Source organism: Aedes aegypti, chromosome 2, assembly GCF_002204515.2.
Source record: "Aedes aegypti strain LVP_AGWG chromosome 2, AaegL5.0 Primary Assembly, whole genome shotgun sequence".
Taxonomy (NCBI): domain Eukaryota; kingdom Metazoa; phylum Arthropoda; class Insecta; order Diptera; family Culicidae; genus Aedes; species Aedes aegypti.
This window is the reverse complement of record NC_035108.1, coordinates 42,044,808-42,067,649: the sequence shown is the minus strand read 5'-3', so window position 1 is coordinate 42,067,649 and position 22,842 is coordinate 42,044,808. Positions and strand designations below refer to the sequence as shown.

The 22,842-nt window shown below is 36.5% G+C and overlaps 1 protein-coding gene across 4 annotated transcripts in view; it reads left to right on the top strand.

The window, feature by feature from the left end:
• Nucleotides 1-22,842, top strand: part of LOC5570461 (protein spinster) — a 72,372-nt gene that overhangs the window by 39,283 nt on the left and 10,247 nt on the right. For 2 of the 4 annotated variants that reach the window (XR_002499541.1, XM_021840641.1), the window contains exons 2-4: nt 21,058-21,415; nt 21,477-21,803; nt 21,876-22,137. Coding sequence is in view for 2 of the 4 variants with exons in the window: in XM_021840641.1 (XP_021696333.1) it covers nt 21,058-21,415; nt 21,477-21,803; nt 21,876-22,137 (947 nt within the window). In the remaining 2 variants the exon portion in view is untranslated. Of the gene's footprint in view, nt 1-21,057; nt 21,416-21,476; nt 21,804-21,875; nt 22,138-22,308; nt 22,571-22,842 lie in introns of all 4 variants that reach the window. The other 2 variants (XR_002499540.1, XM_021840639.1) reach the window with 1 other exon arrangement.

Genomic DNA, 22,842 nt, shown 5'->3' with positions numbered 1-22,842 from the left:
AAGATGGTAATGAAGACATTGGAGATTGGATTCTCAAACTATTTTAAATTTTGAATCACCCTGATTTTTGTAAGATACTAGATGGATTTGTAATGACATGTACATAGAGTTCTTTGATGGATTCCTCTCGTGATCGTTGAATACATTTTTGAATAGTTGATCTTAAGATTCTTAGAAATTTGTTTCCAGATAAATACTTTATGAATTGTATAACGTCTTCTTCTTCTTGGCATTAACGTCCTCACTGGGACAGAGCCGGCTACTCAGCTTAGTGTTCTTATGAGAACATCCACAGTTATCAACTGAGAGATTTCATTGCCAAAGTTGCCATTTTCGCATTCGTATATCGTGTAGCAGGTACGATGATACTCTATGCCCAGGGAAGTCAAGGAAATTTCTATTATGTAAAGATCCTGGACCGACCAGGAATCGAACCCAGACACCTTCAGCATGGCTTTACTTTGTAACCACTCGGCTAATTGGATAACGTATTCCTACTAATTTGCTGAGGTAATCATTTCTTCAAAAGATTTTTGATTGATTGGATGCAAACATTTCGGTAGATTTTGGGATAGGTCCTTGGTGGAAATTAGACAATACCGTTCGAAGATTCCTCCGGAAAATCTTAACGTATTTTGAGAAAGATTGTTCCTTTAGCTGCACTATGGTTTAAACCATAGAACTATTAAATGAAATTCTTATTATTCCTTATAAATTAATTACCTGTGAAACTCTTCGTAATTTCACTTTTAGTTGTAAGGAAGATATATGGTAAAATCATCAACGGCTGCCTCACAATTTCTTAACTGTTCTCTGGAATCATCTTTCTATTAAAATTATTTGATGCTTCTTTATTCGAGTTAAACCCGAAGGCTTGACTGACTTCTCAAGTCATTATTCATTCCTTACTATTCATTTATTCATTTTTCTCGACTTGACTAATATCGAGATCTTTTATAAAATCCTTGATGAAGTCGTATGATATTTTTGACGATCAATAACAAGATCTACACCATTCCACTCGGTAGACTTAGTAAGATTTTTGAGAAAAATAATTGATGGGGTACTTAGCGGTTACCTAATGACACATATTTTTTGGGAATATTGGAAAATTACGCGAGAATCATACGAAAATTCAAGGATCCTGACAAGACGATTGTTAGATTAGCTTATTGTGTAATGCCTGGTATAGAGTGTCCATCTCGTGATGTTCTAGGACAAAAATCTCGGCATTTGACAAAATTAGGGATTTCTCGTTTCCCGGGATATAAGCTCTGACGTCCCGGGATTCCCGTAAAGAGCGTAAAATTTGATGAACACCACTAAATTGCAATGCTTAATAATGCCTTCTTTCTCATAATCAAGCTTTAAAAGCTTAACAAAAGTGAACAATTAATAAATTATTTTTAGTGAAAGACCAATGTATTGAAAAAGCAACACATATTTATATTCGTCTTGTTTTAAAGGCTATTCATTGATTTTTTTTTTGTCAATATTATCCGTTTTCATAAGCCTGGGCTTAGAAAACAAAGTACACCTAAATTTCACTCGATAATTTTCAGTAATTAACTTTTAGCATGATCCCCTACAACACCTTCTATGATCTTGAATTGATTCTTTTGTTCCAAGCTTTTGATGATTTTTCAAATGTCTGAAGCAAATTGTTTCAACATTATGACTTAAATTATTCCATACTTTCATTTACAGGCATTATAAAGAATTTGAAAAAAAAAAACCATTGCAAACCAGTAATAAGCTAAGCTTTGTTTAGTCACTTTCTCAGATCCGGCAGGCTGTGATTACCCTAAGTCTATTGAATAATACAAAAAAAGAAACAAATAACATAATCCATCAAAGTCGGAGATTGATAATAGTTTGTGAATGTTTTAAGAGATGGATCATGCAATATAGAAAAAAATACATATACTTCGCTAAGTTCTCATAGCCAATGTAACTGCCATCGTAGTTTTGAACATATTTTCGATAATTCAAGGACAGATAACGAAAACTTTAAGTGGAGAGTTAGGACGATAGTTCTACTGATATAGATTCATCATAATTGCAAGTGTATGGCTATAAAAAACTGGAAAATTATTTCCTGGATCTGACATTCACGAGCGTTTCGGAAGACGTGAATTTTCAGTCTTTTGAAACCTAATACTGTAAAACGTACAAATAGTTTTGATCCTTCCACACCGAATTTTATAACAAAGCTTTATTTTAACATGCTATATATTGTACATTCACGTTGTTTTATTATTTATACACAGCATTTCAAATTTGATTACAAGTAATATACATTGTTTTAAGTGTGTATAGATAATATGATAATATGAATGTCTAGAATGCTTAAACAACGTCAACTATACAAACATGATCAGTTTATTGTTTCACTCACTTAAAACTAATGAGTTATATAATCAGTTTCAATAGCAAAAAATATATTACTAAACTTTAAATTCCACGACTACGCAGCATTTTTTCCAATAATACGCATCAACTATGTATAATATATCGACGGCTGCAGTATATATACTTCAATTTTCAAGTGTTTAGGGATTGCATAAATTATGACGTAAAATTACGAATCCGCAATTCTAACTTGTCATGTGAATTCCTTTCCATGCCAAATCTCAAAGTTTCTGCCTCCGTAACGATTCTCGCACGCCACCCAGAACTAACCTTTTAAACTAATCAAATCATCATCGGCAATGGCAAATTTAATGGAATCAATTAGATCAATGCCGCAATTGAAATCAATTTTCGCGAACCTGTGCTAACTCGTTCACATCGCCTCCCCGGCCAATTGTCAATTGACTTGTGGGTCATTTTGGGGACATATCGCCGAGGACAGTTGTTGTTTATCTAACCGCCATCGTAGAAAGATAGGACGCCGGTGGTATGACGATGATGTCAGTCTTCGGTGCCGAGTTTCTAAAATCGAATTGACATGTCTCTGATAACACAAAGTTTCGTTTTTTTTTTGCACACGGTCCACGAGGAAGCTGCCGCTGGTTTAAAAATAATCATCAGGTTTGGCATTGTTCCGAAAAGGAAATGGGCACTGTCTTACGTACTTTACACCTGGTTACGACATATGGATCACTCGTTCGATCGCTCGTGTTTGGCAATGATAACGGAATGAAAACAAATCCTTGATTTAACCCATAAAACAAAACCATGCTCACAATCTAGATTAGGTTCTAATAAATGCGCATCCAGATAACTCCCACGCTGACGCCAACGAAAAGGTATTTACTAGCAGTCAACAATCATTGACTTGCAAAGTGGATTAATGCGGGAAAAATATTACGCGTTGATGTAACCGGCAAACGCCATCGCAAACCTCCCTGTTACATCGCATTCTATCATACCGTCAAATGGGGAGACTTGCAACACTTTCCAGAAAGAGAGGACAAAAGCTTGAATCGACTTACTTTATAATATGCACATTTCTAAAAGTGGTGATATTTCATAAGTATTACTCGACAAAATGTCGCTATGTTTTATAAGTCGCACTAGTCAGGTATTTCATGTATTTGAAGGATTAATTTTTGCTTACCTGTTTGTAAGAAACTAATCGAGATACTTTCTATGGGAAAATGAGAGGTGAAATCATCATCATATTTTACCGGTTTTATTTTTATTTTATTTTTTAACGAATTATTACACATTTGAGTATAAAACAGACCTACCGACCTGTTTTAGAGTACTACATAGTTGTAGTGTACCTCGTGTTGCAAGTCACCACATTCGACGGTACCAAATAATACTGCATCCTTATCTTATCCTAGTCACTATCGGGGGCCCCGTTTCGCCATCATGATGCAACGTTTTACACCCCTATTCGTAATCTTTTTTTTTTTGGTAATTCCTCAATTTTTCACACACGTCGGACGACAATTGCTCGAATGACAGGAGCGGCAATTGTTTGAATTACAACCGTCATTTGGATGACGCCACCATGATGAAATATATGCCCCGACTGATATCGTGGTGCAAAATATGCGGTTCATAGATAGAAAAAAATGGCGGCGTCTAATAGCAAAGTCCATAAATTGCTTTCGATATGATAATTTCAGTATACTGGGCTGAATAATTGGATAACTAATTGAACGCCTTTGAACCTGTTTGGGCGAGATCATTTCGTCAGCTAACATCTGTAGGACGCAAACGCTTACTTTGAGAAGGCGATTTCAAACGGTGAATTTTTTTTTGTTGCATTTGGTGTACTAAGTAGCAGTTCGTTAGCTCGACCTTCAACCGTCAACGTCGACATTTCGTCATCATCAATGTAGCTGTCATTCAAGCACTTGCGCGATGTGTACATGATAAGGGAGAGTAGGGCTAAATAAGGTGTAAATTCTTATTAGGAAATGAAAATACTTAGATCCCATAGAAGGGACTTTTTAAAAATCCAGGAAAAGTCTCAAAGGTACACATTGCATCATTATCAATTTCTTTAGAATTAATTTGCAATAGAACAAATTGGTCAAACCTAGCAGCTTTCATAGCCCCACTTTGCCCTAAGTGCCCAAGTGATTTCAATTACATATGGTATGATTAAACTTTCATTATGCCGTTTCTCATTAAATCACTTGATTACCAAATCGGATAAAAAACTCGTGTCAGACAACTGAGCAAGGTCAGCTTTCGTCATGGTTTCTTCAAATATGAATGGGCATTTTCATACCGACCGAGGAACATTTGAAGTCTAGAAACTATTCAGCGATCAAATCATCTAATGGAGAATCGCACGAACAGAAATAATTTCACGGTCAAACTCAAGCCTCCGTCAGTTAATGTGTGATTATTTGTTTATTTTCTGCATCCATTCAATCTCTTGCATTCAGCAGATGCCGTGAAGGAGACAGCCAATGGATGAACTAGCACTAGCCAACCATAGATGGTACACAAAATTGGTGATCTAACTGTTTACAATCCAATCCCGTGTTGTTTGTATTAGTTTGCATTGGTATTTGCGGGGTAAAGGCTTAAATAATAGTTGCGTAGAATTTTTTTCCAAAGATTTACAGTTCTGGAGTAATTTGGGATATTAACGTAAATTAAAGCCAATCCGACCGCTAAGGTTTCGTACAATAGGGTGAAAGTAATTGTGTTCTTGGTCACACGTGTTTCCAAAATGTAATTTGTAATTGCGTTCCAGTAAACAAATACCTAATTCATACTAAAACAAAGTCCAACAGCAAAATGAAAACAAATCGATCATCCATCATCAAATTAATACCAAAGCTTAAAAGCACTTCAACAGTTATTAACTGAGAGCTTTCTTTGCCAAAGTTGCCATTTTTGCATTCGTATATCGTGTGGCAGGTACGATGATACTTTATGCCCAGGGAAGTCAAGAAAATTTCCTTTACGAAAAGATCCTGGACCGACCGGGAATCGAACCCAGACGCCTTTAGCATAGCTTTGCTTTGTAGCCGCGGACTCTAACCACTCGGCTAAGGAAGGCCCCCATATATATAGAGATAAGAATATATCGACATGTAGAGAGAGCAATTGACTAGTTACTGTAAAGTTCTTTAGAAAGCTACTGAAAAGATAATTAGAGGTTTGCTGATAAAATTATTTGGCTGTTTTTCTTGCAATTCTAAGTAGATTCATAGCAGTTGATGGGAAACTAGGCTAAAAAGATTTTCGCAAATCATCTCCCAAGAGAGAGATGTTTCTCTTTTGAAATCCTAGGCAGATTCATTATGCGTTCCTGTTCATCGGAGTCCTGGTGATATGTGGTGAAACTTTGTTAGGATTTTGTATAGATTTCTGCACATTTACAGTGAATTCTTCATGTCATTCTCAGTTCAGAATTGGTTTTGAGATCCTTAACCCCTCTACCGGCAGCTTCATTTTTTACCACAAGAAAAAAAATCAAATCGCGATAACTCTTTTGTTTCTCGGTATTTTTGCATCGTTTTTTCTTCAAGTTCACAAAAAACTCTTCTAGTTTTAGAATCTGTATCAACATTGATCATTGGTCATCTGGATCCAGAGATATTCCGAAATTCCTTGGGGGACCGACGCATAACCATAACCCACGTATATATCTCAGGCTACAGATTTTTTATCCTATTCTGATATTCACTCTTCGGAACAACACATCAATGAGAGTATGATGTGAAAAAATGAAGCGATTTGGTGCAACCATTCTTCTTCTTCTTTCTGGCATTACGTCCCTACTGAGACAGAGCCTGCTTCTCAGCTTAGTGTTCTTATGAGCACTTCCACAGTTATTAACTGAGAGCTTACTGTGCCAATAACCATTTTTGCATACGTATATCGTGTGGCAGGTACGAAGATACTCTATGCCCAGGGAAGTCGAGAAAATTTCCTACCGAAAAGATCCTCGACCGGTGGGATTCGAACCCACGACCCTCAGCTTGGTCTTGCTGAATAGCTGCGCGTTTACCGCTACGGCTATCTGGGCCCCAACCATCTTTGAGTAATGAACATTTATGTTGCTGGTACCACGCTGGCCAAATAAAGATCTTGAGAACTTCAAAAATCCTCATATCGTAATTTTCAGACATCTCTAAGAATTCTTACCCATTTTGTATGATTTTTTCAGAGAAGCTCCTTGTTACATGGCATTATATAGCCCACATTTTATTTTTTCGACAAGTTGACGTTAAACAAAATGGCCGCCTAACACATGTTATATGGAAAAAATGGAATATCTTTGAAATCAGATCAAAAATCATCAATATCGACACGGATTCGCAAACTAGAAGAGTTTTTTGAGTACTTGTGAAAAAATGGTGCAAAAACACCGAGAAACAAAAAAGTTATAGCGATTTGAATTTTTTTCTTGTGGAAAAAAATGAAGCTGTCGGTAGAGGGGTTAATGAATCCATGGCTAGATCATTGTTCTTGATGTTCTTGAGCAGATTTTTTTATTTCTGATTTTGCAAGATTTTTTGCAACATTTCAGACTGATTTCTGGGGAATAGGCCAATCAAATTGACAATCAAATAGTTTCTTGCGATATATCGTTTACTGTCTAAAAAATCTCTCCTTAGCACACTGTAGCCGTCGCTGAAAAAACGTGATCGAAATTGTTTTGACCTTGAAAACATGATTTTAGTACTATAGTGTCTTCGGGAAAGTTTTTTCATAAAATAATCGCTATTTTATGAAAGTGTCAATTTGGTGATTAATCCACCTATAAGTGAGAACGAAATTTTATTTTTCGTATTTATGAATTTAAACATAAACTTTATTCGGGAAAGTTGTAGGTAATATTAGAAGAAACAACTTCGCTGAAGACACCGTATGCATATTTTTTTATTTTCATGTACATTTGTGGGGTTTTTTGTGGAACACCCCTAAAAATCACTTTTTTCATCATAACTAGGTTGGATGATTTTGTACAATTTTCAATTGTTCTAGTGTTATTTGTTACTTGCAAAAACTCTCCAAAAGAGCATATTTTTATCTCTCATACTTTTCGAGTTATTGAAGGTTTTATATAAAATTTTTTGACACTAAAAATCATTTGGTCGCGCACATTTCCGCAGTCTGAAACATGTTCATCCAATGGTTTGAAACTAATACTATGAAATGCAGAGAAAGCCGCTTTTAACCTGCTTTAGCCTAACGGTCAAAAGAAAGTCTGAAAAAATGTTTACTTACATGCAGATATAATTTACACTTATTCACTACACCCTATATTGGCTTAACTTGAATATCTGGCATCACTGTATCGAATTTTATGAAATGAAATCAACAATGACATCAATCAACAACAGATCAGAATAATCTGTTCAAACAGGTTTACCGCAGACAAACAGACTAAATATCATACACTCTTTTCATCGTTCACTTTTCTAACGTTAGTTCCATATATGAAGTAGGTGGTCAATTAGGGATTCCGGCTCCGACTACTTTTGCTGAATACCGATTCGACGGTACTACATCGATCAGAATCGGTAGGGTTTATGGACAAAAGGTCGAAAGACAAAACGTCGAAAGGACAAAAGGTCGAAAGACAAAAAGTCGAAAGGACGAAAGGTCGAAAATGATTTACTTGGTGGGAAATTTTTCCTTCTTTGAAAAAAGATTTTCGACCTTTTGTCCCTTCTTCTTTGTTATTCGACCTTTTGTCCTTTCGACCTTTTGTCTTTCGACCTTTTGTCATAGATTCATCGGTAGTACTAGTAAAATACCGATAAAGGTTTTTGTCCCACTAAACCAATAAAAAATGTTATAGTTTTCGTTTGTTCATAAGAAATCCCTATATTTTAGTTTTATTCACAATTATAACACTTATGCATTTTACAATAAATAGTTGATAATTTGTGGAGAAAGAAAAAATTACATTTGTTGAAATATTTTAGAATATTAGTAATAGTTATCGGAAATATTTACCCTCGTGTCATGTGATTTGCCATCACCAGAACCGCTTGATTGACGATTGGCGAAGGTTATTTATCAGCATCATACAAAATAAAACAGCGGAATTACTGAAATCTTAAGATGATCATATTAAAGATCATGTAACAAAATTTGTTCATACATTTTTCTATGATAACATTTTGTTGAATTTATTCATTTGTGGTGATCGAACCCATGTATAAAAGGAACCATTAATAAATAACAACCTGCTTACACTTCTCATCTACACTTACTTGTCCCATTTTCTATGTAAACCTTATGAGATGCGAGCCAAATATGCATAGAACGACAGTACACGAAGGCGATTGTGGATTGTTTCTTCATAATTGTGTAAATATGTTTTAATGCGAGAAAATCGGTAAGTATGCATTTCAAACTGTTTAATTGCTTTTTGGTTTATATGAGTGGCACCCAATATAAGCATCCGTACTAGCTTTGGCTGAGTTTAAATTAATATTTCGAATATTTAAGTTGTCATTACGATTAATCGATATTTTGAATCGATGTTTGGAGCATCTAGAATCGAATGAATCGATTTTCTTAATTCGAGTTTTTGATTCGATTCATTTTGTAGAAATCGATAAATATTTCTTAATGAATTGATGGGAGAGAAACCAAATTTTTAATTAGTGAATAAGTAAAATTCTCAAGAAAGGACTGAGACTTCCTGCAGAAAAAATAGCAATAAGTGTTTTTCTGCAAAAAATAAACAGCTAACGTTGGAAAGGTGAACGACGAGAAGTGTGTTGGATATGTTGTCTGTTTGTCTGTGATAAACTTGTCTGAGCAGATTACTCCGACCTTTATTTTGATTGATTATATTGTTGACTTTATTGCATAAAATTCGATACAGTGATGCCAGATATTCAAGTTAAGCCAATATAGGGTGTAGTGAATAAGTGTAAATTATATCTGCATGTAAGTAAACATTTTTTCAGACTTTCTTTTGACCGTCAGGCTAAAAACGGCTTTCTCTGCATTTCATAGTATTAGTTTCAAACCATTGGATGAACATGTTTCAGACTGCGGAAATGTGCGCGACCAAATGATTTTTAGTGTCAAAAAATTTTATATAAAACCTTCAATAACTCGAAAAGTATGAGAGATAAAAATATGCTCTTCTGGAGAAAGTTATGCGTTTTTGCAAGTAACAAATAACACTAGAACAATTGAAAATTGTACAAAATCATCCAATATGATAAAAAAATGATTTTTAGGGGTGTTCCACAAAAAACCCCACAAATGTACATAAAAATCAAAAAATATGCATACGGTGTCTTCAGCGAAGTTGTTTCTTCTAATATTACCTACAACTTTCCCGAATAAAGTTTATTTTTAAATTCATAAATACGAAAAATAAAATTTCGTTCTCACTTATAGGTGGATTAATCACCAAATTGACACTTTCATAAAATAGCGATTATTTTATGGAAAAACTTTCCAGAAGACACTATAGTACTAAAATCATGTTTTCAAGGTCAAAACAATTTCGATCACGTTTTTTCAGCGACGGCTACAGTGTGCTTAGATCTGAATTCAACAAAAGATTCACTGGATCAAGATTTTTTCCAAGAAACAGTAATAAAACATATCTAGCGCTCCTAGAAACTGTCTTGTGAACTTTTAGAACAGCTATTAAACTTAGCTCTGTTGTAGAACTATGCTCTAAATTCGGATATACCCGGCAGTTTCGCCCACGCGCATAAAAGCTTATTTATATTTAGGTTATTTTCAAAAAGGTTATTTTCAAAAAGAAAATCAAAGTTCTGAGCTGACAATTTATAAAAAAAAAACCGCTGGAAAGGTCTATAGCGAGTATCTATTAAATCGTTTATATGGTTTTCCAACACCCTTTTCAATTTAAATCATTAACATTTTGATTCTACAATATTTTAAAATAATCGTTAAAGTTTAGTTATAAATAACTTTAATCAAGTTCTCCGCAAACATTTTTAATAATTCTGTACGACTTAAAAATTGGCAACAGTAAGCACTAAGCAGCTGCAGAATTTACAATACCTTCTAATGATTGGATTCAAACCCCTGTACAATCCTCTACTCTTTTTAATCCAATATTTATGCCGCTCCAATTCACAAGTGATTCAAAGTCAAAATGAACTATCAAAAGTATGGAAAATTTAAATTTTTATGCATCCATGGAAAATTGGAGAATTGGAACATTGGACACTATCATTCCGCCCCTTCCCAGTATTGCGATAATCTTGTTCAGGATTTTAAGTAAATTGTACTCATCCTTTGTTAAGAATCTAACTTTGAATCCATTGTAGACAATCATGCTCGGGAGTTTGTGCGAAAGTTATCATTATTTTTTCAGAATCCTGTTCAAAGTTCAGTCATATAGCTGCATATATGATTGTGTCAGAATGGTCAGAATCTTATTAAGCATGATTTTATAAATTATGCCAAGATCATCCCAAAAGATAGAGATTTTTCAAGAATCCTGTCCAGGATGAAGTGAAAATCCTATGATGATTTTGTTGAGAATTATGCCTAGAATTCCATCAGAATATGACCCCGCTATGGAAAGTGTGAGAATAATGTCCAGGATTTTCAAATCCTTGGATTCTCATCGAACCAGTCCTTGGATCATCTTGGATCATCCCACCGAACCAGTCCTTGTAATAAATATTGTCCAGAATTCGGTAGTAATTCTGGTTAGGACTTCAAGAACTTTGCTGAAATCATAACCAGGATTCTTTGAGATCCGTTCCCAAGATTGTGTGAATATCTTCTTTATTATGAATCTTAAATCGATCATCTAAAGTTATTTGCGAATATTTCAGTTTCAGAATTAAGTTTTTAAAATCATTATCGAAATCAAGTATATTAGGAAAAAAATACAAAAAAAATGTGGAGAATCAACTACTTAAGTAGCAAGAGTTAATTGTAACATACTGATTACAATTAACTCTTGCTACTTCTAGCGTCACACTATTTTGAATCATTTGAATCATTTTGAATCATAGGTCATTAACAATTTATTGGTGAAATCCATAATCCGGGAAAATCAGAATTTTTTTAATAGAAATTCAGTAGCCTGTAGTTCCGGCCATGGACGGAAACATTTACTTCTGAAAAAATAGTAAGCTAGTTATAAATAGGAATTTATAAGGGATTAATGGAAGATTTATTATTTCTTGAATAGATTCCATGTATACTTGAATGAACTACTCATAGTATTTCCTCAGATTTCTTCATGATTTTCTTCTGTAAGATACCCTCCAGTTGTCCCCAAAAATTATTCCAGAGATTTTCAGGATTATCTCTTAAATTTGAAAAAGAACATTATCGAAACCTATTATTTCCATACAAATCCCCGGAAATTTGTCCAGAATTGTATAAAATAAGCCTACACTTCTTTTGCTGTTCAGGAGCAGTGTGTGCACCTCAGTTTTACTGACCAATCTGTCGCCCCGAAGTCAGCCGTACTGCTAGCACCGAAAAATGCATTGCATTTGCAATTTACATTTCAAATTGGCTCCCCAATTGAAATGTTGGTAAAGCTGAAAAGGTGCGTGACCGTCTGACCAGCTAATTTGTTTTCATTCGAATAGGTACTCATCGATATGTGGTTCAAAATGTCAGACGCTAGTATAAAATAAAACTAAATTTAAGCAACGTTGAAGTTGATAAGGACTTGCAGACGAGAGCGATGATCGTATTTATTTTCTTCGCATAAGAGGTTTTTCACTTATTACAAACAATGATAAACATACGGCATCCGCTAACAACGTGCAGAAGATGTCTACCAGTGGAGTTTGTTATGATAACCACAAATCCACATCGTCTTCCTTATTTTTTATATGTTTTCAAGAAGTAAACAAGAACTAACTGTTGCATCGTTTAGACGAAGACGACGGCCCCGGAGTGCCGGAAATTTCAATAACAATAAACATTTCGGGAACTGGTAAGCCGCAAAAGGCATTATTGCTCCTATAGACAAGGACTGACGAGCTGCTTTTACGATCTTTCGCCACACGGGAATGCCTCGTAGTAATAAAAGAAAAGAGATTCCAACAAGCAGAGGACCAGGGAATGTTGAGAGGCTGTACGCGAGGAGTTATTTTGTCATTCCGAGATAATAGCGCGGTGTTAAGATAAGTGTTGACAGCCGAAGAAATGGATCACAGCAGCATAATGGTGAACGTGGGAGAGGAGCCATTTTATGCTAAGTGCCCATGGCTGAATGGAGTTCTAGCAAGATGAAAGGTGGGCGTCATCGATAGCATGATGGAGCACGTGATGATGATGGCTTGCATATGACAGTTTGAAATAAATTCCATAAAAGCTATCCATCAGTCATATGTGAAGTATTAGATCGAGGCAACATGTCAAATCATCGAAAGAGAAAAAATAAATCATGTTAATGCCATCTAAAACAAATGTCACGTGTTCCAAGAAGCTTCGAATCTCGCAGTCATCTGTTTGTGCTCTGCATCAGCATAACTTAACCTGTCCAAACATATTAAAAGCTAATTTATTACTAGAAAACATGACACCGTAGCACTGCCCGCCACCCGAGCGAGATGCCAGAAAGCTGGTACGGATCTGGTTTGAAATGCATTCTTTGTATAAATCATCCAAACAACATCAACTAGAACAACTGAAAGTATGGCATGGGGGATAGAACCTTTTATCCAATCACTGAAATTGGATCCCACTCACAACAAAACAAACACAAATGTGCGTAGGTGGAAGGTTCACGGGAAGCAATTATGACGGCGTGCGTTCTTTCCTTCTTTATTTTTTGTCAAAAATGAGCTGTGTCGATGCATTGACTTTCTTGAAATTGATCCTCTCTGCTCAGCTCTAAAAGTCAAGTGGATTGTTTCCGGGTGGCCTCTGCTGGCCCTAAACATAGAATCGTCGATGGAACCTTCCGTTTAGAAGCAAAATGTTGAAAGTTTCGTTATCAAATATTTACACATAGTAACAGATGAGTTCAAATTTCGTATGGCAGCAAAAATGTTCCTAATAATGTTGAGTGATACTTTGTGTTTATATGATGGCTGAAGACTATTCTCTGCGATATGTAACTTGAACTCGTAGAATCATCGAAGATGCACCCGAAATGCAGTTCTATAAATGCTATAATGCAACAGCTCTACCTACACAAGTCTCCACTCTAGCTAGTGAATGAAATGATCATAAAAATGAGCCTTCTGATCGCACTTTTCCGGCTGCATGTATGCCCATTAACCCGTCAGCTGCTGTAGGATAACTTTACGACTACCCATAAATTGGTTAACCAGATGCGCTGCATCAACATATCAATCACTCGGGTTAATCTTCGCCATCCAATTCAATATGTGCTTGTAAAATGGGATGAAATAGTGTTACGTAAAGAAAATTCCGCCGCCCGATTACACACAAGTAACCCATGTGATTCGACGCCGACACGTTCACACCCATTCCACTTTGCGCTAATTGCATCGGAAATCAATCCAATTGGCGAACACGGGATCGTAGTCGTAGAGCCAGTTACCTGCCGGTGAACAAAAAAAAAGAGCTGTTATCGAGCAAATATTTAAATTTGCAACATCATCATCGCCCATGGAAAATAGTAGAACTGGATGAGCTCGGCGGGCATCCGAGCGCGACACGTCACTACATTTTCCAAATTAGCAATGTAAATTTGGAGACGTGTTCCCTCAGTTTTGCATCGGAGAACAGTGGCGATCGAGGATATCTATACAAATTGGCCATATTTGTATAATATAAACCATTAGAATTAGAGGCTGCAAGTATTTACACCAATAGTAGTTAATATTCTGCATTAGAATGCCAATTAACTTTCTATTTATCTATTTCCTAAATCGACCAAATTCACTACTGTATGGACCATCACTGTAATACTCGTAAGTTGACTTACCTATTGAATTTTGCGATGATGACGATGGGTTACACAAACACAGAGCAGCAGATCCACCTAATTACATATTCAGAATTTCGTTGTTGAATAAAATAGCACCCAGGATACATTATTGTACTTCAGATCGAAAAAGAAATCTTGAAAGTGTGTCGATATTTACAACCGTAAGATTCATAAAAAAATACTTGCAGATGGAAAAAAATTAACTCTTCTACTACCAAGAGATGAGAACTAGACTATCAAGGGTCCAAAACCAGTTGAAAGTTGAACTAAGGCTACTATATCTCTGTCGTTTTCAAAATTCTTTCAGCCATTGGAACTATCAATTCAAGATAAAACTTCTTCAAATAAATAGTCTTCCCGAAGTTATTGATCAAAATATCGGAAACGCACTATTATCACATTAAAAAGTACCGTAAAACGGGGTAACTTTGATAATGCGGGTAACTTTGATAGTGCGAGACCCCCAACATACTATGCGAAATAACGAAGTTTCTGTCAATTAGTTTAGAAAAACGAATGCAAAAGTCAAGAGTATTAATATGACACTTCATGTCAAAGCTATTTTCGTTGGAATCAAATGCATTTGAGGATTTTTATGCAAATATTAAAAATTTACAAGATTTTAGCATTATTGCAACGCTTACAAACAATCTGTTCTACGACCACTATTTGATAAAGTCATAATGAGTTCGTCACTTACCCATGATAGCCTAGTTTTAGTAGAACATGAATTTGGTCTAAAATCTCTTAGCGAAAACCATTTTTACAAACTGGGACGATTTTTGTAATCTAAGTCAGAAATTTCCATACAGCGTTAAACGCCTAGAGGTATGCAACGCCCTATAAATGTTCCGTAATTCATTCAATCTTGTTCGATTTATACTCCATTATCAAAGTTACCCCAAAACAGAAAACCGACTTTCGATTATATGAAAAATTGTATATCCATTCAGAATAAATCTTTTGGCAATCTATCAAGTGCAATCGATAGCTAGGATGTCAGTACTTGTTTTAAAAATATAAATTGTAATTCTTTGAAACAGCATGCATAAATATTGAAGTTTTCTTCGAAAAAACTATCAAAGTTACCCCGTTTTACGGTAATCTCATGCTGTTTAAGGTGATTAGCATTAGTTCACCAACGATTTTATTATGGCACATGGTGCATATTATCTTAGTATAGTACAGTAGACTGATGCAAATTTTGAAGTTTTTGCTCCCCTAGGCTTAAACGATGTCAATTATGATGGAAATGATCCTCCCAAAATTTGAAGTGATTCGGAAGAAATTTGGCTGTACACACGCTATTTGAAGGTTGTATGGGAATTACTATGGAAAAGGCAAACCTTTTGTGTTCAGTCCTCTAACTGCTCATCATAATAATCTATGGAAAAGTGAACACACTCATCTCATGTGAAAACTTCTCAGCTACAACTTTGCCGAAAAACACATTTTGATGGGACGTAAGGATAATTTGTTATTATCGATAACAAAGTCTATATCATGCTGATAAGATCATTCAATTACTTTCAGAGCAACACTTTCATGTTTCTGTAGAACTGGATTGCTTTGATCTATTCTTCCCGTCAGGAGCACCACTGTTGCCTGCCGAACAGTTGGTGCTAGGACAGGATGTGACAGCTCAACTAAGACTGCCCCGTTGTTTTTCAGTCGATAACCTTGACAATACAAAAGCCACTGCTGCCAGTATTATTTTTTAGCAAATCTTGTGAACAAATTCGGATATCACGACTCATAATTTGATTGTTTCTTACACGCTTTATTCGTTTAGTGCAATTGAGGATGTAATCTCTTTCAAAATTCAGGTTAATATTCAAAACAGGCGATATTTATAGAGAAAATTGACATAATTTCCATTGTTTTGCTCTCAATTCAGTATTTTTTATTTATTTTAGTATTGTAAAATCACATGTGGTACACGCAACATCGAATATAAACAGATTTGAAACAATAAGATGTTGTGAAAATTTTCCAAACTTTTGCTGAAAACTCTAATTTATGAACTAGCAACACGGCCTGGCTAGAAACAAAGTGCCCTGTTGCAATCCAACTCAACGATGTGAAAGTAGGCCTTTGCCAAAACGACCAATGAGAAGTGGTCTTTTTTGACAGGCAATTGGTTTCATTTTTGTACTTTGACCTGATACGTCTTGTCTTCGAGTTGGTGAAGCATGCTACATCCAAACCAACTTTATCAATTTATCCTAACGTCCAATCAAAAAGTGGTCTTCAGCAAAGTTGTAGCTGAGAAGATTTCACATTAGAAGTATTTGTTCACTTTTCCATAAAATATTATGACGAAGAGATAGAGGGCTGATCACAGAAAATTGGCATTTTCCATAGTAATCTCCATATAAACTTCAAATGGCGTGTGTCAAATTTCTACCGAATCACTTCAAACTTTGGGGGGAAGCTATTTACCATAATTAAAATCGTTTAAGCATAGGGGAGCTAAAATTTCAAAATTTGCATCACTCTAATAGTACAGATATAATAACTAGCAAATGGAATTACATTAATCCCAACAAGAGCTGGGCTCCACATTTAGAACTTTGACTATTAAAAAACACAATTTTCGGTATATAATATATAAAATCCCAGAGTTATCTGTCTGTCAGTAACGCTTTGAAATTTTTCATCGAAAAGTTTCATTGAGCACTACAACAGCAATTTAGGAGCACTACAACAATCAATTTGAATGTAAGAACATAACAACTGCAATAGCTATTTGACAGAATATTCTAGAGTTTTCTTAGAGTTCTCGAACTTTTCAGCATTGTCATTTTCGTTTTTTGTAACATGATCGGTGATTAAAACGTAAACAAACCAACTTGAAGCAAATTAGAGTTCGGTCAATCTTCGATCGGGTTGGGGTAGAATATGTGATTTAGGACGAGTTTCGACAGTTTCAACCTTGGTTCAAAAACGCATTCGACATATGCAAAAGCAAAATAAACATGAAAGAGATGAATGTGCGTCAAATATTTGAGTTTTTTCTTTTCATTAAGCAATCATTAGTCGATGCTCCTATCACTCGATATCGACTCATGGAAGCAAACTAAAAACTAAATCTTATGGTTAATATGATGCTCCCCCAAACCAGTTTTCCAAAGCATTCCTACTCCATGACTCGATATTTTCATGAGTCTGTGGTCCCTTCATCACAACTGTGAGATAGAAAGATGACTATAAGTTATATGACACTGCACTATGTTTTATTTTCACGATTTCATGCGCTTTTTGAATAGCGCCCAAACCGTTGATTTTAGCGATATAGTTTGTTCGGAGAAGTTTCTTGGTATATTGAAGCGCAGCTTTTGATGAAAAAAGTTTTATGATTAATCCACCTAGCAGTGAGATATAAAAACTATTTTTTTCAAAACATTTAGATAGACGTATGGTGTCTTCGGCAAAGTTGTAGAATTGGTAATTTGAAACAACTTTGTCGAAAATACGATTTTTCTATCTCTTATACTTTTTGAGATATATGCCGTTGTATGTGAATGGCCCCTAAAAATCATACTTTTTGTCATAATTTTTTTTTTCAAGATTTTTAACATTTTTTGTGCTTTCTACAGAGCTGTTTGTCATAGAAAAACCCGTGTTTTTGCTGAACCCTCTTTTGAAGTAACAAAGCTATTCATGAATTACTCTTTTTTCAAGGGGTAGTTTAGGCCTCTATAACTGGCTTCGGCGCAAAATGACGCAGACAACTCTTAAAAATCATGAAAGTATCATATCTCCCCTTTCGGCAGTTGATAATAACTTTTGGTTTTTACTAGCAAACAAATAAGCCTTATTAAAACGTATTCGACTGATAATTCTTTAACTTTAAGAGATAGAGAGGTGCGATGTTCAGCAAAAACACGCATTTTAAGATGTTCAACAACTTTGTAGAAGACATGGAAAATGTTGAAATATAGTTGATTGTAAGCAAATTAGGGTGTCTACTACCTTGGAAAACCTGAAATTATCAGGGAATTTCAGTCAACCTAGTAAAAACCTAGAATTCTCAGGGAATTTCGACTATAATCTGGGAAAATATTTTGAGCCAGAAACCCACGGTAGCATCTATTTACGACAAAAAACAAAATTTTTCGTATCAAAATCTATAGACAAGCATTATCTGCCAGGAAATTCTCTTCAACAGAACAAAAAATTCGGCTGCGCCGCTATCAAAACGCCACTTAAGCTATTCAGTATGGGGCTTTGGGCTATGAAACTTTATGGGTATGAAATTTTATGGACTTACCAAACATCTATCTATATAAATAAAAATGGAATGGTGTTTGTATGTCACGAAATGGCTTACGAACGGGTCAACGGATTTTAATCATTCTTTATCAGTTTTGTTCGTCAAGGTTTCTGACGTGTTTGTGTGTATAAAAATCCCAGGATATTCACCGGAAAAATTGAAAAAAAAAACAAGCGCAAACGAAACTGTCATTTTGTATGGGACGATCAATAGCGTTTTGCAACAGCCTACTTGATGGCAAGACGAAGTTTGCCGGGACCACTAGTTGTTAATATTTTTGACTATCCGTAGGGCCGGCGGCAGGCTTATTTATGGAGATTTGGTAACTATTTTTATGCAAAGTCTAAAAACCCCATTTTTTGATGAAAGGTTTCTAAAGTCTTCATTCCAACCAAAATGGTATCTTTTTTTCCTATCTTACTTGCAGTGAATTCTGGATAAAAATTCCACAGGGTCTCAATAAGCTATAAGAGACTACTATACTATTCAACTGTTTCTTTCAATATTTGTCGAAAAAGGATCCTGAAGCTTGATCCTATCCTAGTGGTTTTTCCAGAGATTTCATCTGGAATACTTTCAGGGACTAATACAGGGTTCACTTCAGAAATTCTTCAAAAGATTCCTCTAACAATTCTTCCAGCAATTTTTCAAAGGATGCTTAAAGGAATTTCCCTAGAATTTGCTTCAGTAAAGCCTTGAGCGCTTTAACGCTACTACCTCCAGTAATTAGTAGGGTTAATTTTGGACTTCCTCCAGACATTTGTTCACTAGCTTTTCAACTAAATTCTTCAGCTGTTAATCTAAGATGTATTTTAAAGAATTTCTTCCAAGAAGACCCGCAAAGGTTAATGCATGAGTTTTTTCAAGAAACCCGACAAGAATTCATACGCCATTTCATCCACGAGCACTCTAAAAATGCTCGAGGAATTATTCGAGTTAAACTATTAAGAACATTTTAAATAATTCGACCTGTGTTTCGTGATTCAGCTTCTCTAGATTTTTTCTAGGAATTTCCACAGCATTTACTCAAGGATTTCTGCAGTTCTTCCAAACATCATATTTATAAAATCTCAGAGTTGTCTGTCTGTCAGTAACGCTTTGAAATGTTTCATCGAAAAGTTTCGTTGAACAATACAACAGCAATTTAAGAGCTCTACAACGGTCCATTTTAATATAAGAATAATTGAGAAGCACTACAATAGCTTTTAGCAATAGAATATTCTGGAGTTCTCTGGAAATTAGTTCATTCCAATTCGTAGAATATTCTCGAACCCTTCATCATTGTCGTCTGTTTAGGAGTTTGTTTGGTGACTAAAACGTGAAAAATAACTTCAAGCAAATTGTAATTCGGGCGAACTTGAATCGGGTTGGAGTTGTAAATGTGAAACGGGTTTCTTCAGTTCCAACTCAGGTTCAAAAACGAGTTCGAAATATTTAAATGCAAGATAAGCATGAATGAGATGAATGTGAACCAAATATTCGAGTTTTATTATTTTACAGTCAAACCTCCATGAGCCGATGTTCAATGATTCGATATCAACACATGGATGCATACCTAAAACAAATTTTTTTTTGTTGGTCTGGGGGTGTTTTTCATGGAGTGGAGTAGGAAGCCTCGTGAAAATCGACGGAATAATGACGGCAGATTCCTACATTAACATCTTGCGGGAAAATCTGGAGGTTTCGCTGATCCAGACGGGCCTTGAAGAGAAATTTATATTTCTCTAGAACAACGACCCGGAGCGTGGCAGTACGCCGGCAGAAGACCAAGTCTTTCTTCCGGTCTTGTCGGATTAAACCACTGGAATGGCCTCCACAAAGCCCAGACCTCAACCCCATCGAGAATTTGTGGGCGATTCTCGATGCCAGAGTTGACAAAACTGGTGTTACCAACAAAAATAATTATTTTGAAGCCTTGGAGCGCGCCTGGGAAGCACTAGATACACAACACCTACAAAACCTGGTGAAAAGCATGCCGAAGAGCCTCCAGCAAGTCCTTAAGGCCAAAGGAGGACACATTAACTATTAAATTAGTTTTTATTTTTCTAAAATCATCTTTTCTGGGGCCAAGAAGGAAGTGGGCACTTTTTTTGTCACTACTTTTTTTCACTACAAATTGATTTTCTTTTTCTTTGAGTAAAATTCTTTTTTTTATCAAAATTTCGTAAGTGCAACTTTAAAAGAACATCAAAAAGAAAATATCACAAAAGATTTAGGTGTGTTAACTTTAATTTGAACCGATTTGGTGAGAGAAATTCGAAAACTGGTAAGGTGGGCACTTTATTTTGCCTATCAGTGTACCTTGATTATATTCTACGGTTGAGAACGCTAGCGCATCAGCGCATTTGTCCACAAAATAGAGCGCTTGACGTTAATAGATTAAAAATCATGAAATGATACTCTTGTCACTCTCTAAAAAATAACAAATAATTAAATCCACCCTCTTTTCCGTTTCTCCTTTCCCCCGCAGGTGTGCTAAAAGACATTCAAGACCAGTTCCAAATCGGCGATGACGAGGGCGGTCTGCTGCAGACGGCATTCGTGCTGTCCTACATGATTTGCGCCCCAATTTTCGGCTACCTGGGCGATCGTTACTCGCGCAAGTGGATCATGGCGCTGGGGGTGCTTCTGTGGAGCACGACAACGCTGCTCGGTTCCTTCATGACCAGTTTCGGGTGGTTCATCACATTCCGTGCCATGGTGGGCATTGGCGAGGCATCGTACAGTACGATCGCACCGACGATCATCTCCGATCTGTTCGTTGGAGATTTGCGTTCGAAAATGTTGGCTTTGTTCTACTTTGCCATTCCAGTGGGATCGGGATTGGGGTAAGTGTAATCCCACATCTTGGATTTACAATCAATCATTAATAATTGAATTCCTATTCAGATACATTGTTGGCTCGGAAACGGCTAAGTTCTTCGGTTCGTGGGCTTTTGCCCTTCGTGTTACTCCTATTCTGGGCATCATTGCAGTCGCATTGATTGCGTTGATTCGTGATCCTGAACGAGGACAAAGTGAAGGATCTCATCACATGGAAGCCACCTCCTATCGGGAAGACATCAAGGATATTGTGCGGAATCCATCGTTTATGCTATCAACTGCCGGTTTTACTTGTGTTGCATTCGTCGCTGGCGCTCTGGCCTGGTGGGGACCAAAGTTCATCTATCTAGGATTGGTTTCCCAACCGGGCAACGAAAACATCACCCTCAACGAGTAAGTACCGAACCTGTTTGTTTTCCACATTATCAGTACCATTTCAGGGCATAACAATTACTTCTCTCGAAGCGTATCGTATAAGTTCGGAATTATAGCGATGCTAGCGGGGTTGATCGGTGTTCCATCAGGATCCTACATGGCGAGAAAGCTACGTCCCCTGTATCCATCGTGTGATCCGATGATCTGCGCTGCAGGATTGTTCTGCAGTTCACCTCTCATCTACCTGGCCTTGGTAGTAACGAAATACAGCGGAGCTTGGTGCTTTTTCCTAGTTTTCTTCGCTGAAGTTTCCCTGAACCTGACCTGGTCGATTGTTGCCGACATACTGCTGGTAAGAAGCCGACCGCAACGCCGAATGTTCTACAAGCTAGCAGGGACGGTTGCAGAAATCACGGACACGATCGCCTCAAATATCTTCTCACTTCAAATATCGTTCAAGTCCTAATTCTATCAAGCAAGATCTCTAATCGTATGAATCGTTTTCCCCTCTAATCGTCTCTAGAGTATCGTTCAACTTCGGTGCAATCACGATGGCGACCGGTATTATTGGCGTGCCGCTAGGATCTTACCTGTCGCAGCGTTACAATCGTAAATATCCGCGGGCGGATGCGTACATCTGTGCCATCGGGCTGATCCTGAGTGCTCCGCTGCTGGCCGGCGCGATGCTCACGGTCAACGTTAACGCGACGCTGGCATACGTTCTAATATTTTTCGCAGAGCTAACACTGAATCTCAATTGGGCAATAGTGGCGGATATTTTACTGGTAAGATCGCATCGTCCGTGTGATGAGAATACGTGCATTCGTGTAAGTGGTAACACCCATATTCTCAGCACACAGAGGGAACGAAAGACACACTGAAGCTACGCTAACTGATTCGACGATGTGACTTCAATTTCGGCACACTGAACTTTTGGCATTTCTTGTGGAATCAAATGCACCGATAAGCAAGTGGTTTGGTCTAACGTTTCTGGTTTGGAATTCTACAGCTTGAAATTGATGAAGATCTCTGCTACCGCGGGATTAGAGACTCCCTG